Below are 26,777 nucleotides of genomic sequence, written 5' to 3' on the forward strand. Positions count from 1 at the left end.
GAGATTAACAAGTTCTGTAACTACAACACATGTCATTGCATTTCTTCCCTTACTAGATTTGTATTCATATCACAATTTCACACACTTTCATATCTCGAATCTGCCCGACGCATAAACCATATTTCGGAGCTAGATTTAATGGGTGTATAGCCCCTAATGCTAAGACGCGCATCCGCTGCTCTTGCAGTTCCATAATTCTTTGTTGTCTACTGATATGATTATTGTTTTGCAGTTTCAAAAAATGTGCGCCGCAGTAGGTGCATATTTTTAGAATTAGCTAGTCCCGATGGCAACGGCAACGGCAACGGCTACGGCGCATTGATAAGCAACAAAGCATCAGCCTGGCCCGACCGCTGGCTGACCCTCAGGTGATGTCGTAAAAGAAAAGCAAATGAAAAGAAAAGCGAGTTAGCCCGGCGATGTAATCGGGCTACCAGGCGCTGTAATTAGCTGGCATTACTTACACAACTGATCAGTCGAGCCTCCCAGACTGAGCTCGCCCGAGATCGCTGTCAAGCAGTCAATCAGTGCAGAACCAGGTGCAATTGGGGCTTATCTCAATGCACGGTGCAGCATATAGCAATGAGGTTGAACGGATCTCTGATAATGTCAAGGCAATATCAGCACTCGGACGTTGGCCCCCCCATCCGACTGCGAGCCGCCGCTCAGGTATAAATGGAGGCTGCAGTGGCAGTGCATTGGTATGATTACGATGAAGTCGATCACGGCGGTTATTGTTTTGACGCTAACGCTCTTGGCTCTCGGCGGCCAGGGCAAGCATGTGGAGTCCAAGGTGGCCGACAAGGATTTCCTGATGAAGCAGATGTTCGTCTTTGAGATGCTGGAGCATATCTATCAGGATGATGTCTTCGTCAGGCGGTACGATAGCAGCTTCTACGAATACAAGCCCTGGGAGCATGTCAGCGACTATCACCATCCCGAGAAGATGCAACACTTCTTCGAGCTCTGGCAGCAACACCCGTTCGGCGATGACCAGATGTGGACCGTTATGTACGATTTGCATGAGGAGTATGCCGTTGGTCTGGTGCGTCTCTTCTACTACGCCAAGAACTGGGAGACCTTCCAGCACGTCGTCTTCTGGGCCCGCCAGCATGTGAACAAACAGCTCTTTGTCTATGCCTTCACCATCGCCAGCCTGTTCCGCGACGATATGCAAGGCATTGTCTTCCCGGCCCATTACGAGATCCATCCCTGGAGCTTCTTTGACAGCGAGACCCTGGAGATGGCCGAGCACTACAAGATGCACGGCTTCCATCACGTCAAGCAGCTGAACAATGTCTACAACGTGGTGCTCAAGTCCAACTACACGAACGTCTACGGCAACATGAACGACGAGCACAGTCTGGCCTACTTCCTGGAGGACATTGGCTTCAACAGCTTCTACTACTACTTCAACTTGGACTACCCCTACTGGACGAAGGGCGACGATGTGCATGTCCTCAACAAGGACCGTCGTGGCGAACTCTACCTCTATGTGCACTGGCAGCTGTTGGCCCGCTACTACCTGGAGCGTCTGTCCAACGACATGGGCGAGGTGCCCACCTTCAACATGTACGAGCCCGTCCACTCCGGCTTCTACAGCGGCCTGCGCGACTACAACGGCGTTCCGTATCCCAGCCGTCCCAACTACTACAGCTTCTACACGCCCGAGAATCTCGAGTATGTGAAGAATGTGGAGCTGTACTCTCAGCGCATCATGGACTGGATTCACAAGAACGACAAATACGACGTCGAGATTGTCAACATGCTCGGCAACATTCTGCAGGGCAACGCTGACAGCATCGACAAGCAGTTCTACGGCAGCCTGGACAAGTGGTTCCGCTACATCGTGAACGAGGGACATCCGTACAACCAGTACCACGAGACCTACCCCGGCACCTTCATGCACTACGACACATCCATGCGCGACCCTCTCTTCTACGAGGTGTACAAGAACCTGCTCAGCCACTACTGGCATCTGATGGATACCTTCCCCGAGTACACCAAGGTCGACTATGGCTTCGAGGGTGTCAAGATCGATGATGTGCACATGCCCGAGAGCCTGACCACCTACTTCGAGTACTTCGATGCCGACATTAGCAATGCCGTGAACGTTGAGCACTCCGCCATACCCATGGGCGATGCCCACCACAACGTTGGCCGCAACTCCTACTACAATGGCAGCGGCTTTGTGATCAAGGCCCGCCAGCACCGTCTCAACCACAAGCCCTTCGAGTTCACCCTGGATGTCAGCTCGGACAAGGCCCAGGCTGCCGTTGTCAAGGTATTCATTGGACCCAAGTACGACGAGTACGGCAATGTCATCCCATTGGAGCACAACTATCAGAACTTCTTCGAGCTGGAGCACTTCAAGGTGCAACTGGATGCGGGCGTCAATCACATCAAGCGCGCCAGCGGCGACTTCAGTTTCTGGGTGAACGATCGCACCACCTACTTCGAGCTCTACCAGAAGCTGATGGATGCCACCAACAGTGACTACAAATTCAAGCTGGATCAAGCCGAGTCCCACTGCGGCGTGCCCAATCGCATGATGTTGCCCAAGGGCAAGAAGGGCGGCCAGGTCTATCAGTTCTTCTACATGGTCTATCCCTACCATGAGCCCGCTGTGGCCCAATACACCGGCTACGACCCCATTGTCAGCTGCGGCATTGGCCATGGCTCCCGCTATGTGGACGCTCTGCCCTTCGGCTTCCCCTTCAACCGGCCCATCAAGCACGACTACTACTTCATGGTGGACAACTTCAAGTTCTTCGACGTGAAGATCTTCCATCGTGACGAGCACACCAATGTGGCCTAAGGCACAACGAACTCAGACTCTGATTTAACACTAAACTCCAATTGAAACTCCCAGCTCTTGCTTCACTCACACTAGCCACCATAGATCATGTTCAATCCGACTTAATAATGTTATCTTACTTACCGACAATCAATAAGCAATAAACGAACTTAAGCGAATACAGCGTGATGGATTTTAATGGGAATTAAAGGTTCCCCCATGGGAGCTACCCAACCACAGCATTTGCTGCACTTTCCTTACGAGAATCTCCAGAGCCAACACGACTGTCGCGAGCAGCAAAAGTGCTCCGTAGGCCACCCAAATCCATTGCAGATCCTCCAAGCGCAACGCCTGCTTGAGACGCGGCGGCTCCCGCTGAATGGGATCACTGAAGGAGAGCAAGCCCGCGGCGGCCATATCATAGAAGTGCATATCGACCCAGTGCTGGAAGATGCCAAAGTCGCGCACATCCATAATCAGCCGGGTCAGCGGCTCCAGAAACCAGGTGTTTGGGGGCAACTGGAAGACCATGTAGGTGAGTGTCCTGACGCAGGCGTTCAGGGAGTAGAGGAAAACCTCGCGGGGAAAATACTTTTGCTGCTCGCTCAGCAGCGTCCACTTGAGCCGCGAGGCAAAGTAGACGTGGCTCATGTTCATCTTGTCCCTGTGGCTGTTGTAGTCGCTGCTGTTCATGGCCAGCACACGCAGCTTCGTGGTGCCCAGCCCGTAGTCCCCCTCCGCGCTGCCCGCATCGATGACCAGCGGCAGCTGAGCGCGTTGGATATCAGCAAAGCTGCGGGGCTGAAAGTATTTGGGCGGATGAGTGAGCAGCGTGCCGAGCGCTGCCTCGTGTATCGAGCTCAGGTTGAGTCCCAGCACAGCCAGCATCAGGTAGATCCAGCTGGCATAGGGGCTGCTGCGCGGGGAATGGCCAAAGGACTGGCCGAGCAGGCCACGCAGCGCCACATCGTTCAGCAGGAAGTCGACCAAGCTGGCAGCTTGGCCAGTCAGCCACCAGTGCAGGCTGAGCAGAAGCCCAAAGCTGTAGACAATGGCCAGTCCGATGAGTAGGTGCTGGCCACTGGCCAGGATGAGGTAGATGTCCTTGATGGGCAGCTGCTGTGCCCGCGGAATCATCAAGCAGATGTGGCTCAGCTCGAAGGGGAAGCTGCTTAGGGGCAGCTGCTCGGGCCGTATGAGCTGCACCACCGTCGCCGCCACATCCACTTGGAACTGCTCGATCAGCGACTCCAGCTCATTGAAATGCATAACCACGCCCGGCTTGATCTCTATGGGGAACTGAATGGTGGCATTCAGCTTCCAGGCCAAGGTGCGCACAAAGCGACCCACCGACCCGGCCAGCACTTGCTGGCCCGTGCGCCAGTCCGTGTAGACGATGGTGCGCGGATGCTTCTGGTCGGGCACCACGATCAGCGGCTGGCCATGCATGTTCTTCAGGGGGCTGGCAAAGAAGGGGCGCTGCTCCATCGAGCGCTGCTCCAGCTCAAAGCGCGGATACGGACGATAGCGATAGTAGACTCGATCTGCACTCTCGGCCAGCAGGGCAACCACATTCAGTATTTTCTGCCTATAGCATTCCCTGAGGAGCGAGTTGAGCACCCGCTTGGCAGAGCTGTTGCCTGTTGAAGCAGAGGGAGCTATATAAAAGATGCTCTTTGGTCCACGCAGATTCCCAAGTAAAGCCGGCAGCGGCTCATAATCCTCGCTGGGCAAACAGATTAGCTGCATCAGCCTCGAGAAGTCCTTGCTAGGAGGCGTGGCATCGTGCATCGACTGCATCACGATAGGCACCTGAGGCGCCACAAGCAGCTCCTGCAGCCAACTCTCTGGGCAGTAGTCGTAGCGTATCAGCAGCAATGAAGACCTCGACTCCAAGAGTAGCTGCCGGATGAGCTCTTCAGCTGCGCAGCCCGATGTTATGCATACGAGTAATACTATGTACGAGTGTATCCTGGACATGTCTGAGACTGATATGTTAGCTAGCCGATGACTTATTGGCATATTTATAGCCTCCATAGCCAGGGAGACAAGTTTGCTGAGTCATTGGCCAAGGGGAGTTACCTGCCGAAATAGTTACGCCTTCGGAATTCACGTAGAGCTTGACTGGAGGAGCATTCGTTGTTCATATTGTATAGGTCGTAAATGGTAGGCTTGCATTTTCTTATAAATAATGACTAGAGGAAATCTTATTGCTGATATAATAATTTAACCGAATAGGCCTAGACTTGATATAAATACTTAAATTTAATCATACTTTATATTAATCTAATCTATAATTATATAATTTAATTTTCTTTAATATAAAAACTGAAATCGAAATACTTAACTATATGATATATTTATATATGCTTAAAAAATACATTTACTACAAAACTGTAATGTAATTTCCTTCATTTTCTATACCATTTAAATATCTAAGTTTATTAAAACTACATTCATTTAATACTCATATCTCAAAATATGTACTCTTTATTAGTTGTTTTTAGTTACAAATCCATTTGAATGTTTCGCTTTTCTGTTAGTAAACCACAAATCGGTCGAATTTTGGTTGTAATCGCATTCAATTATTTGTCCGTTTCGCAAATAATTAATATTGGGTATTAAAATAAATATATGTATAAATTGATTTTGCGTATGCCTTAATTCTAGCTCGAGATATCTGTGTATGAATGTGTATATGTATATACTTTCTCTAGGTACTTAAGTCATGTGAGAATGGTAAACCAAATTGCAAAATAATAGCATTAATAAATTTGTGCATTGCCTAAATATATAAAGAGAGAGCGTATTGCACTTGAATAGAGATTGAACAAGGAGATTTCAAGTTTTGCACAGATTCGAAATACAAAACGAAGTACATCATGGAGATCGCTTAAGTGACTAAAATACAATCAGCTTACAGATAAGTGTTAATCAATTTGCACTAACGGAATGTAATATTTAAATATATATAAATATATAGAGTTCGTGAAAATTCAACTACTAACAAAGGTTCGACCACATAGTTAGCGACTGATTACAATTATAAATAACAGCAAATAAATACAATAAACAATCTAAATGAAAGAGATATAAATAAATATTTGTTTAAATAACATTGCTCAGATTCGAGCCGGCGTTATAGTTATTCTTGTGCGGCGTCGTGGTGGGCGTAACACTAGTCGCCACGCCCTCCAGCAGCTGCAGCAGCCTCTGTCGTGTGCGCTTATCGCTGACACAAACGCATTGTATCAGATTTGTCAATTGCTTAGCTGAATACTCATCGCCCAGTCGCTGCTGTTCGATCCACTGCTCGAACTGCTCTGGCGAGAAATAATAAGACTTGATGAAGACATCCACATAAGCGCGATGCTCCGGATATTTCTGATTCGAGATTAGTTCAAGGAACGACATAAAATTGGCGAAATCCAATTGCATAAGGGCTCGGCCGCCAGCAGAGCATTTCTTAACATTTGAGAACCTACGAAAGACCTTGGATGAGTAGAATCAAAATTGGAAAATATTGTAGTCAACTTACCCCTCCACTAGCAAATGGGTGGCCACGTGGGCCATTGCATTCCAAACATGTTTGCTGGGTATGCTCACCTCCTTGGAGATCTCCTCCAGGCACATGGCAAAGCTCTGTATATTCTATGATAGAGAATGCAAGATTTACTTCCACTGAGATTGCTGTTGCTATGCTTTAGCACTTACGCGATTCAAGACGTCACTGTAGCTGCTGTGCTGATGCGTCACATGATTCACATCCCACTTGACCTTGGCCATTTGCGCGAGAATGGCCGACAGATCGATGACGCGCGATGCGACGCAAGTGTAAACTGGTTTGGCCAGATCAGCAATAAATTCCGAATATTCGAGATAGTTGATCAGTGCTGGTCGATCGCCGGCTGGCAATAAATGATTCAAGTAATGCTGCAGTACATGAAACTGTTGAAACATGCTGCGCCCAGCCTCGATAGCCACGATGCGCTGTGGTAAACCGTACAGCGTGTCCGGATTAGCCAGTTCGTTGTTGATCTGCAATTGAATTCAATTATTATTATAGTTAACTATTGTGAGTAGTATTCATTTCTCACCAGGGAGGAGAAGTTCAGGGGCCAAACTTTAATCTGTGTAAGCACATTGGATTCCACGGCACGCAGACGCTGCTCCAGACGCGGCGTATAGAGATTATCTGTGGCCACCAGCTGAGATTTTGAAATCGATTAAAAATGTGATCTCTGCTGGCAAATCTATACTTACAGCATCCTTGCCAAAGATCTCATGCACTGCATAGGCATAAAAGTCGAGCAGCTCCAGCATGCTCGCCACTATCTTGGGCGAGATGCAGTGCAGCAGCTTGCACATCTGCAAGTAGCGTCCAATGCAGCGCAGCACATTCAAAGCGGTATTATTCACAAGCAGCTGACTGGCAAGGGCAAAGAATTTAATTTAAATTACCCTAAACGGAAACCATTCTCCGGGTGCTTACTTGTTGGCATCCTCGGCAAACTCTTTGCTCTGCAGACTCTTTTGTTCGTCGTCACTTTCCTCGCTAAAGTAGCAGGACGCCTCGTCCACAATGCCTGACAGTATGTCCTCCTCCAGCATGGCAGCGTCCAGACCGCCATCGAAGGGCGAACTCTTCTCCGAGAAGCGCAAAAAGTAGCCATAGGAACCATAGATTGAGCTGCCGCCACCGTCCTGAGAGTGCACAGAAACCAGCTCGTCGCAGTTGTTGTTGCTTATGGGCGAGTTGTTGCTCGAGGCCAGCAGCGCAGTTGTTGGCGATTTATGACGACGCAGCGCATGCCGCACAGAGCGGAATTCCTGCACAATATAAAACAATATTAATAGTTGACAAATTTTAGCATTAAGATTCAAGTTACCGGCAGTTGCAGTATGTGCGAAAATGAATCTAAGGGCGTCCAGGACTCGTTGTCCAGAAACAAGCAGATCTCCTCAACGCAACAAATGTGATAGCGCCTGAAGAACTCCTCGCTCTGCTGCTGCATCGTTGTAATCAGCTTCTCGGACTGCTCGCTGCAAAATTCGACGCCCACCTTCTTCAGGCGCTGCACGATGGACAACACCTGTATGAATTGGTCATACTTGAGCGTCGTCAGCTTAGCGCTTTGCAGGAACAGGCAAACTTTATTAAGTATATCGTTCCAGATACGTGACTGGCCCTTCTTCAACTTCTGTTGGATATAAAGATCAGGTGATTCGCCATCGCTCTCCTCCTGTTGTGTGTATAGCTTGTAGTTGTTGTGCCACATAACCACCTGGTAGTAGGAGGCCAGAATGGTCCAAAAGGTCTTGCACAAACTAATCAAACAGGGTATAAGCTTGTCCGCACTAAGCTGTTCGCACAATTGCTCATACAGCAGCTTCGGCTGCTCCTCCGCATTGGGCTCGCTGTAGCCACGCACCACAGCGTTTACCGTGCTGTGCACCGCCGAGATGTAGTTGATGTGCAGCTGGTCCATGGCAATCAGCGATTTGTTGGCCAGCTTGTATGCCTCCTGCAACTTGGCATATTTGCGTATGTCGAAATTCAGCACCATTTCGTTGAGTACAGTGTCCAGCTGATACTCCATCAAGAGCATAGTCTCCTGCAGCTTCTTGTGCAGCGACTGCACGCAATTGTATTGCATGAAGCCAGCCGCAGAGCTTTGACACTGCAGCAACAGTTCAATGGCGGCGGAATAGTTGTGGTCTGCCAACAGCTTTTGAAGCTCCTCATCCGTCGTACGCTGCCAGGTTATATATTGTTAAATGAGTCAATCAAGCAACCATTATAAATCCACTTACCAACTTCTTAATGGCCATCAGCGTGTCCAGCACTTCTTTGAGCACCTCGCGCTTACGATAGCTGGCCAAGATCTCCAAGCTGGTCGTTGTTAGATTTGTGCGTGCGTAGTTCAAGTAGGAGCGCGCTTTCTGGCATGTCCACAGCGACTCCTCCAGCTTCTTTTGGGTCTCGTTGATGGCCTGAAACTCGCTGCTGCACGCATTGCGCTGTTCCAATATGTTTTGCAACACCTGTTTGGTCAGCACCTTTTGCTGAGTGCGCAGCTGTGCAATGGTCGACTCAATGAGCTGGTTGTCAATGCCAGCGGCAAGCACTTTCTATAAAATGACTCACAATTAGAACTTAATGAATTCAGAATTATGCTAATGCTTACCTTAAGTTCGTAAAGCTCTGGATTGCTGTCGGCGCTGTAGTAGCACTCTTCGATGCTCTCTAGAATTTCTTGATCCGATTTTTGTACTCCATCTGTAACTTCTTCTTCTGAGTTTTCTGTAGCTGCTGCGCCTGTTGTTTTTGTTGTGGTGGACAAAGCATCCGTTGTGACAGTCTGTATGAAATAATCGGAAAAGCCCATAGCTGGAATTTTCATTTGTCGATTCGTCTGCGAAGAAGAGGTTTGTTATGGCCGTTAGATGGACAGCTTGTTGCGCCTACCTGTTTGTGCAGCAGGTCCATGAACCTGGTCTTAAATTCGTCCATTTTGGCCTTGGAGTTCTGCATTTTGCAGCCATGAAAACTACAAAAAATTACGCGAAACAAGCTTCGCCTCTCTCCCACTCCCAAACAATGGATGCATCGATTGCTCCATTATCGATGACTCTAGTATCGATACTTTCACGAATGATGTTGGCTGTAAGGCAAGTACGCTGTTAAACAGCAATATGTTAACATAGCTAATATTAACAGAATTACAAATTTGAATTACTTAAGTTAGGGTATCATTTTTATTACGAAATTAAAAAATTAAATCTAAAACTTAAAGAGTATCATATTTATTACGATATTAAAAAAATTAAAAATTAAAACTAAAACTTAAAGAGTATCATTTTTACTAACTAAAACTTAATTAATTAAACAACACAATAACGCATTAGACACTGCCGCGCCTTCCACTTGTTGCCGCTGCTGCGATAGATGAGATGCAAATTGAACGCCACCTCATGCTGCAGTCCCAGCACCGACTCGTGCTGCTTTATCAGCGGATGCTGCGCGGCCAAGGCCCGCTCATAATAATCAATCGCCAAATGCAGAATGTTTGCCTGATGATAGATGCGTCCAATATTGTAGTAGATCTCCTGCTGGGCAGCACACGTAGCGGGAACATCGCTGCCCTTGACACTGCAGCCCGCTCGCAATTCCGCATAGCGCAGGGCAAAGGCCACCGCCTGGGCGACAGCTGCCGACTTGCGCAGAACCTTCTTCTGTAGCCCTAGCTGATTGAAGACAGCAGCTATAGAGAGAGCGACCAGCGGATGAGGCTGCTCCCGTAATATGGGCACATAGGCATTCAGCGCATACTTGTACGAGCTGCAATTGAGATGATAGTGGCCCAGGAAGAGCCGCATGGGCTGCGTTGCCTTGGGATGGCGCTCCAGCAGCCGTCGAGCGTACCGAAAGTAGCGCACCTCGTCGCCTTGCTGCACCATCAGCGACAGCATGTTCCACAAGTTTATCATGTCCGGGTGCTTGGCAATCAGCTCGCGCAGATAGGAGAAGGCAATGGCGCAGTCATGATTGAAGTAACAGCCCAATATCATGATGCGCTCAATCTCATAGTGGTAGTAGGTGAAGCGTCTGGTCGTCACCATGGCGAAGCAGATGCGCTCCACGATGCTGTGCATGCCATGCGCATGCGCCGTGCGCACCAGCTCCAAGAACAACTCGTATTCGTTCTTGATAGTCAGATCGGAGCCCTCTGCATTGGCCGGTGCGGATTTCTTGTGTAATTCCTGAAGATCATTATATAGCCAAATAAGTTTCATAGATATATACTCAAAATATACATACCTGCTGCTCGGAATCGGCACCTCCCGAGACATCAGCCAGGCTGCGCATTTGTAAGATGGCCTTGAGGCCCTCGGTGTTATAGGCGCCGCCACCATTCGAGGCGGCCATCATCTCCTCGCGGTTCTTGAGCTTTATCGAGTGTCGGCTGAGCAGCACATAGCCCACGTCGAGGAACTCATCGATGCGATTGATCTGCTGCAGCATGATGCAGCGCTCGTACAGTAGACGCGCATGCAGTGGCTGCCCCTCTTGCTCGCCTGACTGCTCCAGAGCCTTGACTGCCTCCTCGGGTCGGCCTTGCTGCTTGAGCAACGCCGACAGCGTAAATTTGGCCTCATAGCAGTATGGAGCCAGCTGGACAACCCGCTCGTAGCTCTGGATGGCCTCCTGTGTGCGATTCAGCTGACGCAAGCACTCGGCATGGCGCAGCCAAACAAAGGCAGGACAATCGAAGGAATCGGAGTCTGTGATGGGTCGCATCAGGGCGATGGCCTCAGCATACTTATGCTCCTGCATCAAAGCCTCGGTGATGTCCATGTACAACTCCACGCGATCCACCGTGGGCGTTATATACTCCTGTACATTCTGCACAATGTAGCCGAGCAGATGGTGCGCGTGCATGTGGATAAGGCTGACGCAGAGCTTGGCGCGCAGCTCGGGCACATAGTCGTCGGGTATTTGGCAAAAGTAGATAAGCTCCAGGCTCTCCTGTTCCGTCTCCAGCTCTAGCTTGGTGCGCTCTCGCAGACAGCGCAACACCTTGATATACTGCTTATTGAGTATGAGCAGCTCGAGGTAGATGTTGAGATCCTCGTTTGTGAAGCGGTCGCCGCACACACCATACGTGCCCTCCATGGCCTCCAGAGCGAGGCTGTGTTTCTTCAGCTCGTGGAAATAGCATGCCACATTCTTGCCGGTGGAGAGGCACAAGCTCCACTCGCTGGACGGCATCAGCGGCAGCATCTTCAGATACGTAAACATGGCTGCGTTTGTCTCCCCCATGCGCTCTAGCAGCTGCGCTTTGCGCTGTCGCAGCAGATACTCCTTGGGCAACACCCTGATGGCCTTCGTGTAGCAGATGCGGGCACGTGTCAAGTGGCCCTGCTGCACCAGCAAATCCGAGATACGTATCCACATATCGCGATCTTGCGGATTCAGATGCGCTGCTATTGTGGAGAAGTGCAAGAACTTGACCTCATCGCGATTCTCGTAAATCTCGGCTAGCGTGTAGAAGGGCTCGCTGGCCAGCGGATTCTGACGTATGATTTCCATACAAATTCGTTCGGCTACATCGAAACGACCGTATGCAAACGAGAGATTCGCCTCGCCCATTAGGCCCATCAAGGCGGCGCTCAATTGGCTGCGGCGTCCCAAGCTGCCACCAGCTGCAGCGCGACCAAACGAACCCTTGGACTGCGTCTTCGGCGGTGCTGATTGCTTAGAAGCGGTTGCCGCAGCGGCAGCACTTGTACTGGGCTCCTCTTGTATTTGCTCATAACTCTCATGCTTCTGTTTGGACGCCAAGTGTGCTGCCTCGCTGTCATCCTCTTCATCGCCAGGCTCAAGCTTGGTACAGAAGTCAGGAAATTCAAGGCACTGCACGCCCTGCACATAGCGTCTAATTAAGGCGCCTTCTTCATCAGCTGCTTTTAGGGCTTCATTGGACGGCGGCATAGAGTCCTCGTCATCCAAGTCAATTATTTCAACGACGCGCAATGGTTCCGTCACCTCAAACTGTGCCAGCTCGTTTTCTGGCACATCATTACTATCAATTTCCTCTATTAAGACCTCATTTGCATTAATTTTTCTCTCCTTATCGGCTTTTTGATTCTCGCTCATTTTTCTGTGTTTTGCCAGTAAACAGAAAACATATGTTCTTGCTAGAAATGCTCAAAGCATCGATAAATTTCAACGGAAAATCTATCGATATTGGCAACTCCTCAGTTAAAATGTTATTAACAGCAGTAAAATTATTTCAAGCAATTCAAAAATTCGTGTTTTAAAAACAAATCTTTAATAGTACAAATTATTTAACGTGTATATACAAAACCGAGCATTAAACTATATAACATCACTTTATATGTTACCTTGAATTTTAGTTCAGTTTTACATTTAATTGTAAAATTGTTGAACAATTGTTTCGTGGTTGTAAATATGTAATTTATAGGAATAAACATGCATGCATTTCTGTATACTAATAACCAACGGCTCGAATGGATGACAGATGAAGGCGCATAGCTCGCGTGGAGTGAATTGACTGGGTGGCCTTTGCGCCTTCGTGTTGAAACGAAACTTGATCAAATTGGTAGCACGATCCCGGAACACGATTGGCTCTGTGGAACAGGCTTTGGGACGTTCAAGAGGAGAGATGAGTAGATTATCATAGTTAAACACATTGTGATTGAGATACGGAGATGTTGAGAAACTCTGTGTGCTGACGGGCACAGTCGGATTATAACGAAGCGCCGCCTGACGCATGAAAGACAGTGACTTGCTGTTATTTTTCCAATTCTGTTGCATGAAGAAGTGCGAGGATGGGGACGACGGTGCATCGCCCGTTTGTAGAGATCGCACATTACATAGCTTATCATGGAATTGCACAACTATTTGCAGCAAGTCTATAGAATCATCTTGGTATACTCCTAACACATCCTCGCTGGTCATGCTATAAAAGACATAGAGACGTCGCGGAGGCTGTGGCTCGCCCGTCAATAGCATAGAGACTTCGCTGTCTTTCGGCCGTTCCTCGTAGCGCAGCAACAGCAGATCGTTGTCCACCAGCTGCATTTTTTCAATAATCATATTTTCTATCTGAAATTATAAAAAAAAAAAGAAAGTTAAGAACAAATGTATCTAAAAGTGTTTCTTTCTTTCTCACGAATTCAAAATTTTTGTAAAACTCCTGATACTCTTGATTGGCTTGAGGACTATTTGGCTCGATCTGACGGTAGAGAAAGCTCAGTACTCGCTGCTTAATGTGTGTAATTGGCAGCAAGGTGTTCACATCCAGCATCACCATGAACGTTGACGACGCATCCTGAAAACAGCAGTGGAGCGGCCTTGGACCTATTTCGTGCTCTTGTTTAATCAGTCGACCGTTAACCAATTCATAAATATAAATACATTGTCGTAGACGCGATAAGATTGCTATAGTATGTCCATGCACCGAGATGCCGTGATTGTGGGATAAGCAAATTGACTCTTGATGCAGAAGCACTTCGTCGGTAACAACGCCCTTCTGCAGGTCCACAACATAGAATATATAGGAGAAGGGATCGACCTTGTCAAAGACGTCCGGATAGCGCTCGTATTCAGAGACTGCCAAATTGTAGCCCTGGAGCACGTACATTCCGGCCAGCAGGACATAGCGACTGTCTTCGAGGAAAACACTAAACTCTCGATGCAGATAGAAACGGGCCGATTCGCCTTGACAAAGGCGTAGTACGTATTTCGTTTTGAACAGCTTCTCAAATACTGTGTTTCTCAAATGCTGGCTGTGTGGTCCGGTAAACGTTTCGCTACTGCCCACGCCAGCTTCACTGAACAACTGATTTACGCCGGCCGCGCCGATGCCCTTGTATGCATATACTGCAAAGAATATTCGTTTGTAATTCGCAAATAATTAAATATCTTTAGCATACCAATAAATGAACGCTGATCATGGGAGAAACCCAGCAATTTGCTACCGTCCGGAGTAAACTTGCGCAGGTAAACAGGAGGTATGACGATTCCAACTGTCAGGCAGGGCGTAATTGCTTTGTAAAACTGGCGCTCGTACGATAGCTGGGGCGCTTGACTTAATTTGTTACGTGTGTAGCCCGATTCTCTATTTTGAAGCATATGTACAAGATTTTGCGTTTGCATACGCTGGTCAATAGCCAGTTTTTCCAAAATCATAATAAATAATATTGCAAACAAAAACGAAAATAATAATAGTTTTATCGATATCGATATATTAACATGGTCGCATAGAAACACGATTGGTGGTGTTAGTTAACGTGCCAATAAATTTGCTGCCAACTTCACTCACATATATCGGAGCGCGCCCTCAACTTTGGTTCGCATTTTCAAATGTAAGTCTATTAAGTGACAATAAACTTTTTCTTTTGTTGTATTTTTTTGTTGTTTTTTTTTTACTTTTATTATGAAAAAGGTATTTTTTATAAAGTGCGTCGAGGTTGAGTTGCTGTAACCGTTGATTAGTGCCGTAACTTTATTAGCGTTAAAGCACAGTGTTGCAAACAATTTAAAATTACTGCATTGCTATGCAATGATCGAAGCTGAGCAGTGTCAGATCTAGTTCCATATGGCGCCGGTAACGGTACTTGTGGCGTCTTCGGTTGAAATTGACTTTTTGTATATTTCGTGTGAAATTTGTTCTTTTGTATTGTCTTTGTGTTTCTATATATAATATTCAGTTGCAGAATGAGCGTGAGCAACTTGAAAGAAGAATTGGACACGGTAATTAAAGTATTTAACGAAGCCATCTACAATATTTTTTATTTCTGGATTATTTTGCAGATGAATTTCAAATTAACACAAATAGCCAACCTGGTAAAAAATTGGCAAATGGAGCAGATTCAGAGAAACGGACGCATGCGAAAGAAGTTTAGCGACGATGAGGACGACATTTTGAGCTCAGACGATGAGGAACAAAAACAAGCCCAAAAGTGCGTTTTTATTTTCATATATAGTATATATATATGTACATATGTATATAGATGATTTCAAATTGAAAATATTCCCTTTTGATTTGTAGATTTATTGGCATTATGTGCAAGCTGCCATATTATGAACCTAGTCAGAACATGCTGAAGGCCATTAGCGCTGACTTCAACGACGAAAGCCTCGCAGTAGACAACAAAACTTTTAGCTCTTATTTGCAGACGCAGCAGCTAGACTCGGAGAATGTTTGCTCAGTGCTGAGCACACTGCTTAACATAGAGGATATCTCTAACATGCAGCTTTATGCCCAGCTCATGCAGCCCAAAGTCTACTTGAGAAAAATCGGTAAACTATGCTATAGCTTTGTGGTTTGTAGTAAAGCAGATATCAATATAGAGGACGTGGTTGTTCCAAATGTGGACGAGGCAGTGCTAATACCCAAGGCTAGCTTGGAGGAAGCTCCTCCGTCCAAAAATGACATACTTTCACTGCTACCGCATAAGCACGAATCGTTGCCATCAAAGAATCCAAAGCGCCGTTTCGTGGCCAATGTTGAGCAAGTGACACGCACTTCGATTCAACTGAAATTCAAACGAGGCACTCTTAACGGGGACTTATCTCTCACGGAACCTTACTTTGTAATTCTGCGCTCTCGCCGCACAGCATTTCGTTTTATGTATCGTGCGATGCAGTTGCTGCAGGAGAGTCCTTGCCTACGTCGCTATTTATTTCCGACTAAGCCGTTGCCGGTCGTGATGCCCCGAGTGAATCTATCATCTAATATAATTCTCTTCAACGATACCATTGCCTCCAACATGGAGCAGCTGCAGGCAGTACATCAGATTGTTAATGGCCCCAGCAAAGAAGGGCCCTACATTGTATTTGGACCTCCAGGTATATGCGATACAGCTTCTCCGTCTATCTCTCCCTCTATCTCAATCTCTGCATTTTGCTTTTACAGGCACCGGCAAAACAACAACCATTGTCGAGGCCATTCTACAGTTGCGACTTCGACAGCCGCGAAGCCGTATTCTTGTTACCGCTGGTTCGAACTCAGCCTGTGACACAATTGCCGTGAGAATATGCAAGTATTTCGCTAGCAATGAACGTTTGCAGGCGCACTTGATGAAGCGCGCTAAAGAGTCGCGTTTGGTCACCGAGGACGTCGAGCTGAAACATCAGCTAATACGTCTGTTCTCGCGCTCTGTCTACGCCAAGGGACTAAATTCGGTGGAGCCGCTGCTCCTAAGCCATTCCAATTGTGCCAAGCATGAGTACGAGCACTTGCGTGTGAACAAGCTGCGCAAATATGGCATAATTGTCGCCACATTGTGCACTGTGGGCCGTCTGGTAACAGATAATGTTGGTAAATTTAATTTCTTTACTCACGTCTTCATCGATGAGGCTGGCGCTTCAACAGAGCCCGAGGCTCTCGTTGGTATTGTGGGCATTAAGCAGCAGGAGGAATGTCATGTGATTCTTTCGGGCGATCACAAGCAGCTGGGCGCCGTTATTAAGAATAATCGTGCTGCAAATCTGGGCCTACGCCATTCGCTGATGGAGCGTCTGCTCCGTTGCGAAATGTACGCCGTGGACGGTAATGGGAATTATGATCACACATTGCAGACACGATTGCGTCAAAACTATAGATCCCATCCGGCCATTGTCGGACTGTTTAATAAGCTCTACTACAATAATGAGCTCATAGCACAGGCGCCGCCCTCACAGGTCAATTTAGCGGCTAATTGGCGAATGCTGTCCAATTCCAATTTCCCGATTTTATTCCAAGCTACACATGGCGTGACCAGACGCGAGGATCGCTCCACTAGTTCGCTGAATATGCTGGAGGCACAGGTGGTCTGCTGGTATGTCCAGCGTTTGCTTAGCTTCGGCCTAGGCGGCGGTGTTTGTATACAGCAGACGGATATTGGCATCGTGGCACCGTATGCGGCACAGTGTAAGCTCCTCAACGAGCTACTACGCGACCAGGGCTACTACGATGTGGAGGTGGGTAGCGTGGAGAACTATCAGGGACGCGAGAAGCCCATTATAATTGCCACGCTTGTGCGTTCGTTTGCGAACATCGGCTTCATGCGTAATCCACGTCGTGTGAATGTGCTGCTCTCGCGCGCCAAGTCCCTGATGATACTTATTGGCAATCCGGTGACGCTGCGCCATCATCGCGACATCAATTACGTCATCCACCAGTGCAAGTTGCATGGCAACTACATTTTCAAGAAGAGGAATGGAGAGCAGCGTCCACGGTTCCTCAAAGATCTAGTCGAAGACGACGATGTTGTTGATGATCAATGTGAATCAGATGAGGAAGATAATTTTTGGTATGCAAAAATGCCACAAGATATTCCCGTAGCTTTTCCCAAGAGCCCGCACGGCGCAAAAGCAAATGAAAATGGAAATGGAAATGGAACAGGTAAGCTATTAAACTACACGTATTACAAATATAATAAAATTGACTCTTCCACAGATGACAGAAGCAAGAGAAAGAGCAGGAACAGTGGCGATTCGTTTGCCACTGAATCGCTTACTGAAAGCAGCAGCTCGAGTACATCCATTCAGTCAAGTAATAGTCCCAACTCAATATCTATAGGAAATTTAAACAGCGCCATGGCTAATCTAACGCTACTTAGCCCCGAGAAGATTACGGTTCATTCCAACTTCTTACTAGCCTGCGCTGCAGCCTCAGAATTCACTAAACAAAAGCTGCTGCAGTTGCAGTAAGTTCAGAATGAGTTACTAATTTACATCTCTCTTTGACTCTTTTTCAAGTAGAGAATTCATTCGACGTCTCTTTAAGAAGTATTAAGACCAACGTGAATTTCAAACCCATTTTCTAAAATCAAATTGGCAAGCCATTTTGTTGAACTGGAACAATTCAATATTTGTTGTTGTTGCGTTGCCTTTTTATATTTGTATTTTTTTTTTTTTCAGTATATATTTACTTATGTCAAGATTAAAGTTGCTGGATCAGCTCAACGTAGATTTTTAATTTTTTTTAATGCGTGCATAAATCATAGAAATTTAAGTGTTTATTAACATAATATATATATATGTGCTGTCATGTAAATGGATCCTTGGAGCACAATTTATATTTCGGACGCCTGTCGAGAGTTCTCTCACTTCTGTGAAGAAAGAAAATGTACTTATAAAAAACATGAATTTTATAACAACTTTAATAATCCCATTGGGATGACATCCATGAATTGAATATTTTGTTTTAGTGAATGCCAAGAATGAATTTTCTGTAATTTGAAAATACCTTTATAATTTTACCAAACATTCTCAAAAACAATTATAAACCAATTTGAAATACATGTGTGAAGCAAAATCATTTATTTTTAACTCTTTTTTTTTAAGTCGAGTTAAATAATATAGTGTTTATATAAGTATATACGATTATATTTAAGCAGTGACTATAAAATTAGTAAACTGTTTACAAAATACAAATACAATGTTGTGTGTTTGCGTTAGATTTCGAAAATGTTTTTTTTTTTTTTTTTTTTTAATAATATATATATATTCTAGTAATTGATTTCGTTTCGCTTTCGACTTTTTATTTCGTGTGCTTTCGATGCTTTTACTTTCGTTTAAATTCGTTCAGTCTTTGTTAATCAACAACTTGGTTAAAAGTGTTTTTGTTATATTTCTTTAATAAATGACAAGAAAATAACACTTCCAATTATTATAAAATTAAGAAATATTGGAAAACAAATGCCATGTTGCCTGTTAATCATTTTATAATTAATATTGCATGTTTGATGGTTTTTTAAGTTTGGCTTTTTTTTTTTGTTTTTATTTTTATTATTATTAAAATATATATTTAAGTAAGCATATAGATATATATGTATATCGATTATCTCTCAAAAATTTCTTGCATGTAATAACTACATTTGGTATAAGAACCTCCACTACGTTTCCCACTAACCGCTTCAACTTGACTAACCCAGGTTAGCCCTCCCACCTCAGCAGCGCTTTGTATAAATTTGTGTATCTCTGTGTGTGTGTACATGTGTGTGTGTATTTGTTTGTCTGTATGTATGTATAATTATTATTATTATTTTTTTTTGCTGAACTTAGAGCACGACGCGTCGAACGCCGCAATCCATGCAGAACTTGGCGTGCTCTAGCACAAATTTGGCGCCACATTCGTGGCAGAACTTGGACATTTTCACAGAAACATTCGAATTGTTGCTTTGCAGCGAGTGCTGAGATGTTGTAGGTGTTAAACCAACACCTACACTATTACAATTGTTGTTCTTTAAGTTCAATGCGTTTAGCTCATAGTTACTGCTGTTATTGTTGGCTACCTGAGGCAGAGATTGCTGCTGCTGCTGCTGCGGCTGCTGTATGTAGTTGTAATTTGTGTTTTGCTTGTGATGCTGTTGGTGTTGCTCCTGTTGCTGTTGCATCAGCTGCTCTGAGCTGCTGCTGGAATATTCCATGTTGCCATTGCCAGAATCGTTACAAATGCCGAGACCATTCGGTGCAAACATGCGCTGGCGCGCCTTCAATGTGCCATAGTTGCTTTGTGCCTGTGTTGAGGCATCCATCATGTTGCTGGGCTGCTTGGTGGACATTGCGATGGCTCCACTGGCCGTGTGTGGACGCAATTGGCTCGGTGTACGCGGTGTGCTCATGTTCGACTGCAGCTCAGTGGAGCGTTGACGGGACAGACAGTATGGAGAGTTGCTGCTGTAGGATTGCCAATAAAAAGTAATACAAAAATCAGTTAAGTAACGAGTTAAAAAAATATCGTTTATCAAAGTGACTTTAAATTTGCATGCGAGTCATTTATCGATATAAGTCGTTCCTATCGTAAGTAAACTATGTTATCTGTTCAGCAATGTTAACTTTACAAATTTGCTGTTAAAATTAACGTCCCGATATATAGTTAATCGGACGGACAAGGTTTAATACAATTTAAAATTTTTAACTTATATCAATGTGCTTATCCCACTTACTATATACATACATATATCAATACATCAAGCCATTTTGACTAACCTGCCATAAGCTGAGTCGGTGCTAAGCTTGGAGCTACCGCCACGACGTGAGGATTGCGATGAGGACATTGGATATCCATCGAGGCTACTTAATTCATCTGAATCTCCTGATGGCGATGGCGTCATTCCCTTTACTTCCTGCTGTGTTGGCATCTGCTGCTTTTGCTGCGCTTGCTCCTGACGCTGCAAGATATCGCGGCGCACCGAGGCGCTTGCCTCCTCGCCCAGCTGCTTGAAATCGTTACGCATTTTCTCTATCACATTCTTCGCATTGTTTGCCTCGACATTGGGCAATGGCGAGGTCACAGCTGGGCTCAGCCGATTCGGATAATGAGCGCGACTAGTCTCATCATCGATCTGATCCTCGTTGTCGCTGATCTTACTAAACTTGGCATGCTCCGGCTCGTTGCCGTTCTCAATATGCAACACATCAATGGGCGTCTGTGCATTGCCAACCATGTGACGCAGAGAGTCCGGTGATATGGGCGAACGCCCCTGGGCATTGGCCTCTGTTTCAATGCTAATAAAGATTTCTCGTTTCTTCGATTCGTCCACAGACTTCTGCGTCTTCTCCACGTAGCAGTTGCTGCTGCTACTGGTGGCGGAGACATTCGACAGCTGGCGGTCGAGCTTCTCATCGCTGCTGGACAACGGCGACTTGAAGGCGGTAGTCGGCGATGTCTTGTAGGAACCGCTGCCATTTGGTGTCTTGTAGGAGCCAGTGCTGGCCTGTGGAGACTTGAATGATTCGTTGCCAATTGATGTATTCGAATTGGACCTGTGGGCATGAGGCTCTTTAGTGCTGGAAGTATAGTAGTGGGTCTTAGGTGGCGTTATAAACTGAGACCCAATGCCAGAGGTCGTCGCTGGTCTTTGTGTGGCTGTCGGCGTCGGTGGTTGTGTCTGTGTACGGGATTGTGGTTGTGGCTGTGGCTGTGGTTGTGGCTGTGGCGTTGAAGTCGCTTTCTGGAACGAGCGGTGTCGGCTCGTCGTGCGATTCAGCAGGAACTCGCGACAGTCGCGGAACAGCGGAAATTGCTCGTCATCATTCTCGTTCTCGAATGATGACAGAAATTCCTCAAAGTCGAAGTCATCAAATGTGGGCAGCACTGGCATATTGGGCAGCGTCAGCGGCATTGCCTTCAGTGGATTGGAGAGCAGCTGCTTCTGCTGCTGCTGCCAGCATTGCTCGTCAAACTCCAGCGATGAGCGATTGGCCTCATCATCAGCGCAGCTGCCGGACGAGATGTACGCCTCCTCTGGCGAAGCATCGTACAGAAACTGATTGCGTCCGAGGCGCATCTTACGCTTTAGCAGATTACGCGCCTCGCCGGAATGACGGCGCTGCTCCTGCCCCATCGTTATGGTTGACTGCGAGCTGCTGCGACTCTGCGATAGCTGCTGTGGCGTGGAGCTGGCATCGGAGGAACCAGTGGATGACTGCTGCACCAGCAGATTATCGCAAGGATTGATCAGCTTGGGATCTATGTAATCGGCTATTCGATTGCTGCCAAAGATGCTCTCCAGCTTGATGGGCGACGGTACCGCATTGCCACCACCATTGCTGTTGCTGTTGTTGTTGTTGCTGTTGCTGTTGTTGATCAGATTCTGTGGCGGCTTGACGATGGGGTCCAGGCGCAGCGGCGTGGCAAAGTTATGTGCCACGTTCTCGTTGTTCTCCTTGGCCACTGGCGGACAAATGGGCGTCGTTAGCGGCGGCAGCTGCCCGCTGCTTGAGTTGGCATTTAGACTCTTGGCCGAGTTCTGCTTGCTCAGATTGTTGCTCTTGTCTTTGAGCTCCTTGCTGCTCAGCTCTTTGCTATTGGCAGCCACCTCCGCAGCCTTCGCATTCAGCTGCTCCAGCTCGTGCTCGTACTTGAGGAACACGGCTAAGGAGTCCGTCTTGGCCACGTTACGTGCCGGCGGCGCCTGCTGCTGCTGCTGCTGCTTGGACGTAGAAGTGCTGTCCGGTTCAGTGTCGCCACTAAGAGGCAGTTTCATTTGCTGCTTGCGATTCGAGTTGCTCGTATCGCGGCGCACAACGCGCGGACTGTGGAAATCATTGCCGCACGCAGCACGCACGGGCATCTCGTCGTACTCCTCCGGCTTGAGGAAGTTGCTCGAGATGGGACCCTCGTCGGAGAGGCCGCGCTGGATGGTGGGCCGATAGTTGGTGGCAAAGAGCGGACGGCTGGGCAGCAATGGTGTGCGACGAGGTCCGCGCAGGGACGAAGTGCGTCGAAAGTTGGATGTGGGCGTGCCCTTCGGTGCCGTCGTGGATGGCGTCGTCGCTTTGCCCAGCGAGCTAGTCAGCGAGGTGGACATGATGGCTGTGGGTGTGGCTGTCGGTGTGGGTGCTGGTGTGGCTGTTGTGTGGACCAGTGGCTCGTTGTCGGGTGGGGTACTGGGCGAGCAGAGCTCCTCCAGCTGGCGCTTGGCGGACAAAAACGGATCGTACTTGTCGCTAGTCGACGGATTGAGGCCGCTGTTTAGAAGAAAAAGAATTATAGAATAGAGCAATCGGAACAATTAAACGGTTATGATCCTAGAGATCTGATTAGCCCGCCCGGTCTGTGCGTCGCCTGGCTGTCGTCTGTGGGGAGGGGCATTAAGGAACAAACCTCTTGATGGGCGCTTTGGCCGATTTCTTGCTATTGGTTGGGGAGCGCGGTGCCTTGATGTACATGGTGCCTTCCTCGTCCTGCTCCAGCACTACCAGACGGCGGCTAACATTGCTTGGTGTCGCGCGCTTCTTGACGCTGGCTGGCGCCGCGGGCGGCTCCACCTCGCCGTAGACAGAGTCATCGATATCGTCATCGTATTGGCCTTCGAGTAGCTTGGCCTTGCTAAGCAGCTTGCCAACTTCTATGTCCTCCTCATCGTAATCCTGTTCAGCTTCCTCATCAGACTTCATCTCCGTCTGCACCTCGCCCTTCATATCAATCGCCGGCAGAAAATTGTCGGCCTTCGCCTCTAGCTTCTGCTTGGCCGGTGGCAGAGGCAGAGGCAGAGGCAGAGCGCGCATTGGCTCCGAGCTATTTATGATGACCGGCAGCTGAATGCGCTTCCGCGGACGACTCAGGCTTTGGATGGTGCTCGTCTCCATCTTAATCTGTATTTCAGCATGCGGCAAAGCATCCTCGCTCTCGGAGCCCGAGTAGCGATCGTTGGAAATGCGACGGAACGAGGCTGGGGAGTGCGACGAGCGCTGACGTTGATGATGATGTTGATCCATGAATTCGGTCGGTGGCTCCAGCTGGCGCAGAGGAATATTGGGGTTCTCCTGGGTGCGTATGCGGCGACGCGCCTGACGCACCAGCGATGTGGATGTGCGCACCTTGGGCGCCACCTGCTCCTCAATATCCATTTGAATGTTGCAAATGTTTGTGGCACCTGCGTGTGGTGGTGGTGGTGCAGCGTGCGTATTAAAAGTTTGGGATTCATAAGACAGATATCTAAGTGGATGTATGTATCGGACTTTCTGGTAAATCTCCCTAAGTCTCCCAACCAAATGAATTTTCTCTTTTCCTATCCTTCAATATCTGGATTGAACTTATTTTTGCTTTGCAAAACCCTAGTTAAATCTCTCCCTCAGTATTATCCATTTCTGCTACAGTTATACTATTGCTAGTCATCAATTATATTCTATTCTCCACTCTTTGAACTATTTCCAACTCTCTGGGTTCCTATGGAGTGCAACTAATGCTGCTCTATGCTTGGCTGATCGTCTAAGTGCTTAAATACGCTGCGCATTAATTAAGAACCATCAAATTGTTCCGCAACTTAGGAAACTAATTATGAAATCATTTGAAGTTAATTAAGTTTAGGCACGCCATGGGGCCTGCAGAACCCTATGAACCTTATGGCTCTGGGACGGACGGAGTGGTAAGTGGAGCATTACACAAAAAGAAAAATAGATAACTTGATGCCGATTCCACTGTTCCAGTTAGGCTGGGTCTGCAACTGTTACCGAGCCTACCTTTGCATTTGATCAACCCGTTGAGCTCCTCGAAAGTCATCGTGACTTGGGGTTGCCCGGCCATGCACTCGGTAGAGTCGAACTTCGAACGATGGGGCGAGGGTCGACGATGGGATCGGGCTGGCTGCAGGTGCGCCGCCTCTACGCAATCCAACTGGGCCAGCTGCTCGTAGGATGGATGACGCAGGCGCTCCACGGCCTCATCGATCTCCTGGCAAGCATCGTACTGCAGTTTGCGTCTTCCATGCTCGTGGTAGACAACGCTCGACGATTCCTCGGTGAGCATGCGTGCTGCCGCTTTGCTCTGGCCCATCGATGCTTTCCCCTTGGGTGCATCGAATCCTTGTGGCGTTCCTGGACGCTGCTGCGGTGCATTTCTTTGTGAGCTAAGTTGTTGTTGGGTGTGGAGTGGGGTCAATGGATGAATGGATGATATCGAAGAAGATCATGTCCTACGAATACTTTGTGAGCAAATACTACGCGACGGTGTCTACTGGGCACAACATTACTGCAGAATCAACGACAACCATAGCAACGCCAGATGGGCCAATCAGATTGGTTTAGCTAGTCTACGAATCAAATGATTTACACTAAGAATAAATAATACTCACTTATCACTTTGTACGGACGACGTCATGGTGGAGAGTGTCATTAAATTCTGCTTCGTAGCAACTGGCTCTGGCTCGAAGTGCTCCTCCTGGGCACCCGAGTACTTGTCCCGATTGATAGAGCGCTTGGTTCTGGGGAGAGCAAAGGGAAAAATTTGAAAGATTTGAAACAATACAATTGATTAATATGTAATAGGAATAACATGAAAGGTAAAGCAAAGCCACTGAGATGTCAAAAATTATATAATGTTACAAAGGTGAGGTAGAAAAGTTCTCTTACTTGAGATTGGGTGGACGATACTTCTTGCGCGCCTCCATGCGCTCCTTGGCCTTGTTTGTCTCCGCGGTATTGTTGGATTTGATGTTCGCCTGAATGGCCTTCTCCTTGCACCACTCCACATGACGATCGAAAGCCTTGATATTAAAGTTGCGCTCACAGTGCGGACAGTGCTCCGTGGCGGTGTCCTTGATGCGCCTGGTTATGGAACGGTCTGAGGCACGTGTACGATCACGGCTCAATGTTGGCGGAGCGGTTGCAGATGCCGCTGATGTTGCCTGAGGCTCGGCATTAGCAGGACCGGCAGCAGCAACACCAACGGTAGCTGTAGTGGCGCCGGCTCCCTTGCGCAAGGAAGCGCGCGTCATATCCGTCTTGCTTTTACGGCGTATCGATAGTGGCGAGGCCTGCAAATATAGAATATGGAATGTAGAACAAAGAGTATAGAACAAATAGTGGAATATGGAATATGGAATATGGAATATGGAGCACCGTCTTTCGGTTGCTTACCTCATGCGGCACTCCGCTGCTCGACACGGTGGACGCCTCGCGGCTGGCTGAGGGCGGTGTGTGTACGCCCGGCGCCTTCTCTGCATTGGGCAGCCCGAAATTCTTGGGCAGCACATAGGTGGACAGGGATGTGCCCTCACGGCGCTGACGCGACGAGTCGAAGACCTTGCGCTTCTTCAGCATCTTCTCGCAGACGACGACGTGTTTGCGCAGTGCATTCGTATTGAAGGTGCGACTGCAGTTGGGACAGGCTAGTAGCTGGCCGCTACAGACTACCTCCTGCTCCTGTATGATCTCGGAGAAGCCTGTGGTGAGTGGACCCGGCTTGGGACCCACTGGCTCATCATCCAAATTGCCATCGGAATCCATTGTGGCTGTTGTTGTTGTTGTTGTTCGTAGTTGATTACAATGGATTGGAAATTAAAAAAATGGATTTGAATTATTATTGGATTGTGAGGCTTCGATTGATGTTGTTGTTGGGAAACTTTTGCAATGTCTGTAGAGACTGTAGTAGATTCTGTATGGCTTGAAACCTAAAAACTAAATTTTACAATTCTCGGCAAAAGTAACAAATCTAAAACTTAACTGAGCTCGCCTTCTTCGTTCAAATCAGATTTCCACTCAAGTCAAATTGATTTTAAAGGCAATGCATGTTGTGTGGGAGCTGAGTGGAATACATTTATCTGAAGAGTGTTTTTTGGTTGAGTAGAACGATATTTATGAGAATAATAAGAAAGTTATCTTATGCATATATCAAGATAGATTGGATATATTGCTCTGCAGTCTAGTTCCATTCCTAAATCATTGTCAATTTCATTGGGGAACTTTCAGCAAATGTTAAAGTCAACTTGAAGGCGCGAAAAGAAAGTGAAGTGAAAATCAAAAGGCAGAGCCGAGTAAAAGGCCAAGTCCGTCTGCAGACTGTTGGCCTTTGGCCAAGTGGCACGGCTTAGACTTGGGCCAGAAACCCTAAAACTTTGCAGTTGCACTTGCTGCATGGCAAATATTTTCATATCACATGCCAGTCGCATTTCCATGGAATGGCCGTTGCTTTGCTTTTCGTAAACAAATTGCTTTTCCGGCATCATTTGTCACAGT

General features: G+C 47.3%; 7 protein-coding genes across 12 annotated transcripts in view; 2 read left to right on the plus strand and 5 right to left on the minus strand.

Moving 5' to 3' along the window:
* Positions 1-686: 686 nt before the first annotated feature.
* On the plus strand, positions 687-2,976 carry Lsp2 (Larval serum protein 2). The gene has a single exon (XM_018012825.2). The coding sequence runs from the start codon at positions 704-706 to the stop codon at positions 2,816-2,818; it is 2,115 nt and encodes a 704-aa protein (XP_017868314.1). The 5' UTR covers positions 687-703; the 3' UTR covers positions 2,819-2,976.
* On the minus strand, positions 2,918-5,201 carry Ir54a (Ionotropic receptor 54a). Its single transcript, XM_018009160.2, has one exon. It carries the CDS (start codon positions 4,832-4,834, stop codon positions 2,993-2,995), a length of 1,842 nt encoding a protein of 613 aa, XP_017864649.2. The 5' UTR covers positions 4,835-5,201; the 3' UTR covers positions 2,918-2,992.
* Positions 5,202-5,256: 55 nt separating this feature from the next.
* Vps50 (vacuolar protein sorting 50) lies at positions 5,257-9,426 on the minus strand. Its single transcript, XM_018013230.2, has 10 exons — positions 9,267-9,426; positions 8,986-9,213; positions 8,612-8,929; positions 7,687-8,553; positions 7,290-7,627; positions 7,061-7,226; positions 6,895-7,005; positions 6,512-6,835; positions 6,336-6,448; positions 5,257-6,278 (listed from the first exon to the last, which is right to left on the minus strand). Exons 1-10 carry the CDS (start codon positions 9,330-9,332, stop codon positions 5,906-5,908), a joined length of 2,904 nt encoding a protein of 967 aa, XP_017868719.1. The 5' UTR covers positions 9,333-9,426; the 3' UTR covers positions 5,257-5,905.
* Positions 9,427-9,588: 162 nt separating this feature from the next.
* Positions 9,589-12,593, minus strand: LOC108617528 (general transcription factor 3C polypeptide 3). Its single transcript, XM_018013343.2, has 2 exons — positions 10,620-12,593; positions 9,589-10,561 (listed from the first exon to the last, which is right to left on the minus strand). The coding sequence occupies exons 1-2, from the start codon at positions 12,456-12,458 to the stop codon at positions 9,683-9,685; spliced, it is 2,718 nt and encodes a 905-aa protein (XP_017868832.1). The 5' UTR covers positions 12,459-12,593; the 3' UTR covers positions 9,589-9,682.
* Positions 12,594-12,610: 17 nt separating this feature from the next.
* abo (de-etiolated protein 1 abo) lies at positions 12,611-14,605 on the minus strand. 2 transcript variants are annotated; one of them, XM_089470904.1, is made up of 4 exons: positions 14,261-14,605; positions 13,743-14,207; positions 13,498-13,685; positions 12,611-13,430 (listed from the first exon to the last, which is right to left on the minus strand). In XM_089470904.1, the coding sequence occupies exons 1-4, from the start codon at positions 14,514-14,516 to the stop codon at positions 12,732-12,734; spliced, it is 1,608 nt and encodes a 535-aa protein (XP_089327030.1). In that variant the 5' UTR covers positions 14,517-14,605; the 3' UTR covers positions 12,611-12,731. The 2 variants fall into 2 exon arrangements, with proteins under 2 accessions (XP_089327030.1, XP_017868866.1); XM_018013377.2 differs by having other exon boundaries at positions 13,498-14,207; positions 14,261-14,600.
* A 216-nt stretch (positions 14,606-14,821) lies between these two features.
* On the plus strand, positions 14,822-18,637 carry Mov10 (Mov10 RISC complex RNA helicase). The gene is made up of 5 exons (XM_018012389.2): positions 14,822-15,080; positions 15,141-15,289; positions 15,379-16,178; positions 16,246-17,715; positions 17,770-18,637. The coding sequence occupies exons 1-5, from the start codon at positions 15,045-15,047 to the stop codon at positions 18,021-18,023; spliced, it is 2,709 nt and encodes a 902-aa protein (XP_017867878.1). The 5' UTR covers positions 14,822-15,044; the 3' UTR covers positions 18,024-18,637.
* Positions 18,638-18,785: 148 nt separating this feature from the next.
* The window catches only part of LOC108614943 (uncharacterized), a 29,002-nt gene continuing 21,010 nt past the window's right edge, over positions 18,786-26,777 (minus strand). For 3 of the 5 annotated variants that reach the window (XM_089470899.1, XM_089470900.1, XM_089470897.1), the window contains 5 exons: positions 25,680-26,053; positions 25,173-25,576; positions 24,896-25,024; positions 20,307-22,790; positions 18,786-19,994 (listed from right to left, as the gene is read on the minus strand). In XM_089470899.1, coding sequence (XP_089327025.1) covers positions 19,376-19,994; positions 20,307-22,790; positions 24,896-25,024; positions 25,173-25,576; positions 25,680-26,053 — 4,010 coding nt within the window. In that variant the 3' untranslated portion in view covers positions 18,786-19,375. Of the gene's footprint in view, positions 19,995-20,306; positions 22,791-22,926; positions 23,699-24,284; positions 24,671-24,895; positions 25,025-25,172; positions 25,577-25,679; positions 26,054-26,777 lie in introns of all 5 variants that reach the window. The other 2 variants (XM_089470901.1, XM_089470898.1) reach the window with 2 other exon arrangements.

Source organism: Drosophila arizonae, chromosome 5, assembly GCF_054131065.1.
Source record: "Drosophila arizonae isolate 15081-1271.41 chromosome 5, UAZ_ARI_1.0, whole genome shotgun sequence".
In the NCBI taxonomy this organism is placed as follows: Eukaryota; Metazoa; Arthropoda; class Insecta; order Diptera; family Drosophilidae; genus Drosophila; species Drosophila arizonae.

Excerpts from the sequence above, each read along its gene's own strand:
- Lsp2 (XM_018012825.2), top strand. The coding sequence starts at position 704 with ATGATTACGATGAAGTCGATCACGGCGGTTATTGTTTTGACGCTAACG.
- Ir54a (XM_018009160.2), bottom strand. The coding sequence starts at position 4,834 with ATGGAGGCTATAAATATGCCAATAAGTCATCGGCTAGCTAACATATCA.
- Vps50 (XM_018013230.2), bottom strand. The coding sequence starts at position 9,332 with ATGCAGAACTCCAAGGCCAAAATGGACGAATTTAAGACCAGGTTCATG. Across the intron at positions 7,006-7,060 it reads AGATCTTTGGCAAGGATGCT|CTGGTGGCCACAGATAATCT; the intron begins GTAAGTATAGAT and ends TCAAAATCTCAG. Across the intron at positions 6,449-6,511 it reads ACAGTGACGTCTTGAATCGC|AATATACAGAGCTTTGCCAT; the intron begins GTAAGTGCTAAA and ends TCTCTATCATAG.
- LOC108617528 (XM_018013343.2), bottom strand. The coding sequence starts at position 12,458 with ATGAGCGAGAATCAAAAAGCCGATAAGGAGAGAAAAATTAATGCAAAT. Across the intron at positions 10,562-10,619 it reads GTGCCGATTCCGAGCAGCAG|GAATTACACAAGAAATCCGC; the intron begins GTATGTATATTT and ends AATGATCTTCAG.
- abo (XM_018013377.2), bottom strand. The coding sequence starts at position 14,516 with ATGATTTTGGAAAAACTGGCTATTGACCAGCGTATGCAAACGCAAAAT. Across the intron at positions 14,208-14,260 it reads TGATCAGCGTTCATTTATTG|TATATGCATACAAGGGCATC; the intron begins GTATGCTAAAGA and ends TATTCTTTGCAG. Across the intron at positions 13,431-13,497 it reads TTTACAAAAATTTTGAATTC|ATAGAAAATATGATTATTGA; the intron begins GTGAGAAAGAAA and ends TTATAATTTCAG.
- Mov10 (XM_018012389.2), top strand. The coding sequence starts at position 15,045 with ATGAGCGTGAGCAACTTGAAAGAAGAATTGGACACG. Across the intron at positions 15,081-15,140 it reads TGAAAGAAGAATTGGACACG|ATGAATTTCAAATTAACACA; the intron begins GTAATTAAAGTA and ends ATTATTTTGCAG. Across the intron at positions 17,716-17,769 it reads TGGAAATGGAAATGGAACAG|ATGACAGAAGCAAGAGAAAG; the intron begins GTAAGCTATTAA and ends ACTCTTCCACAG.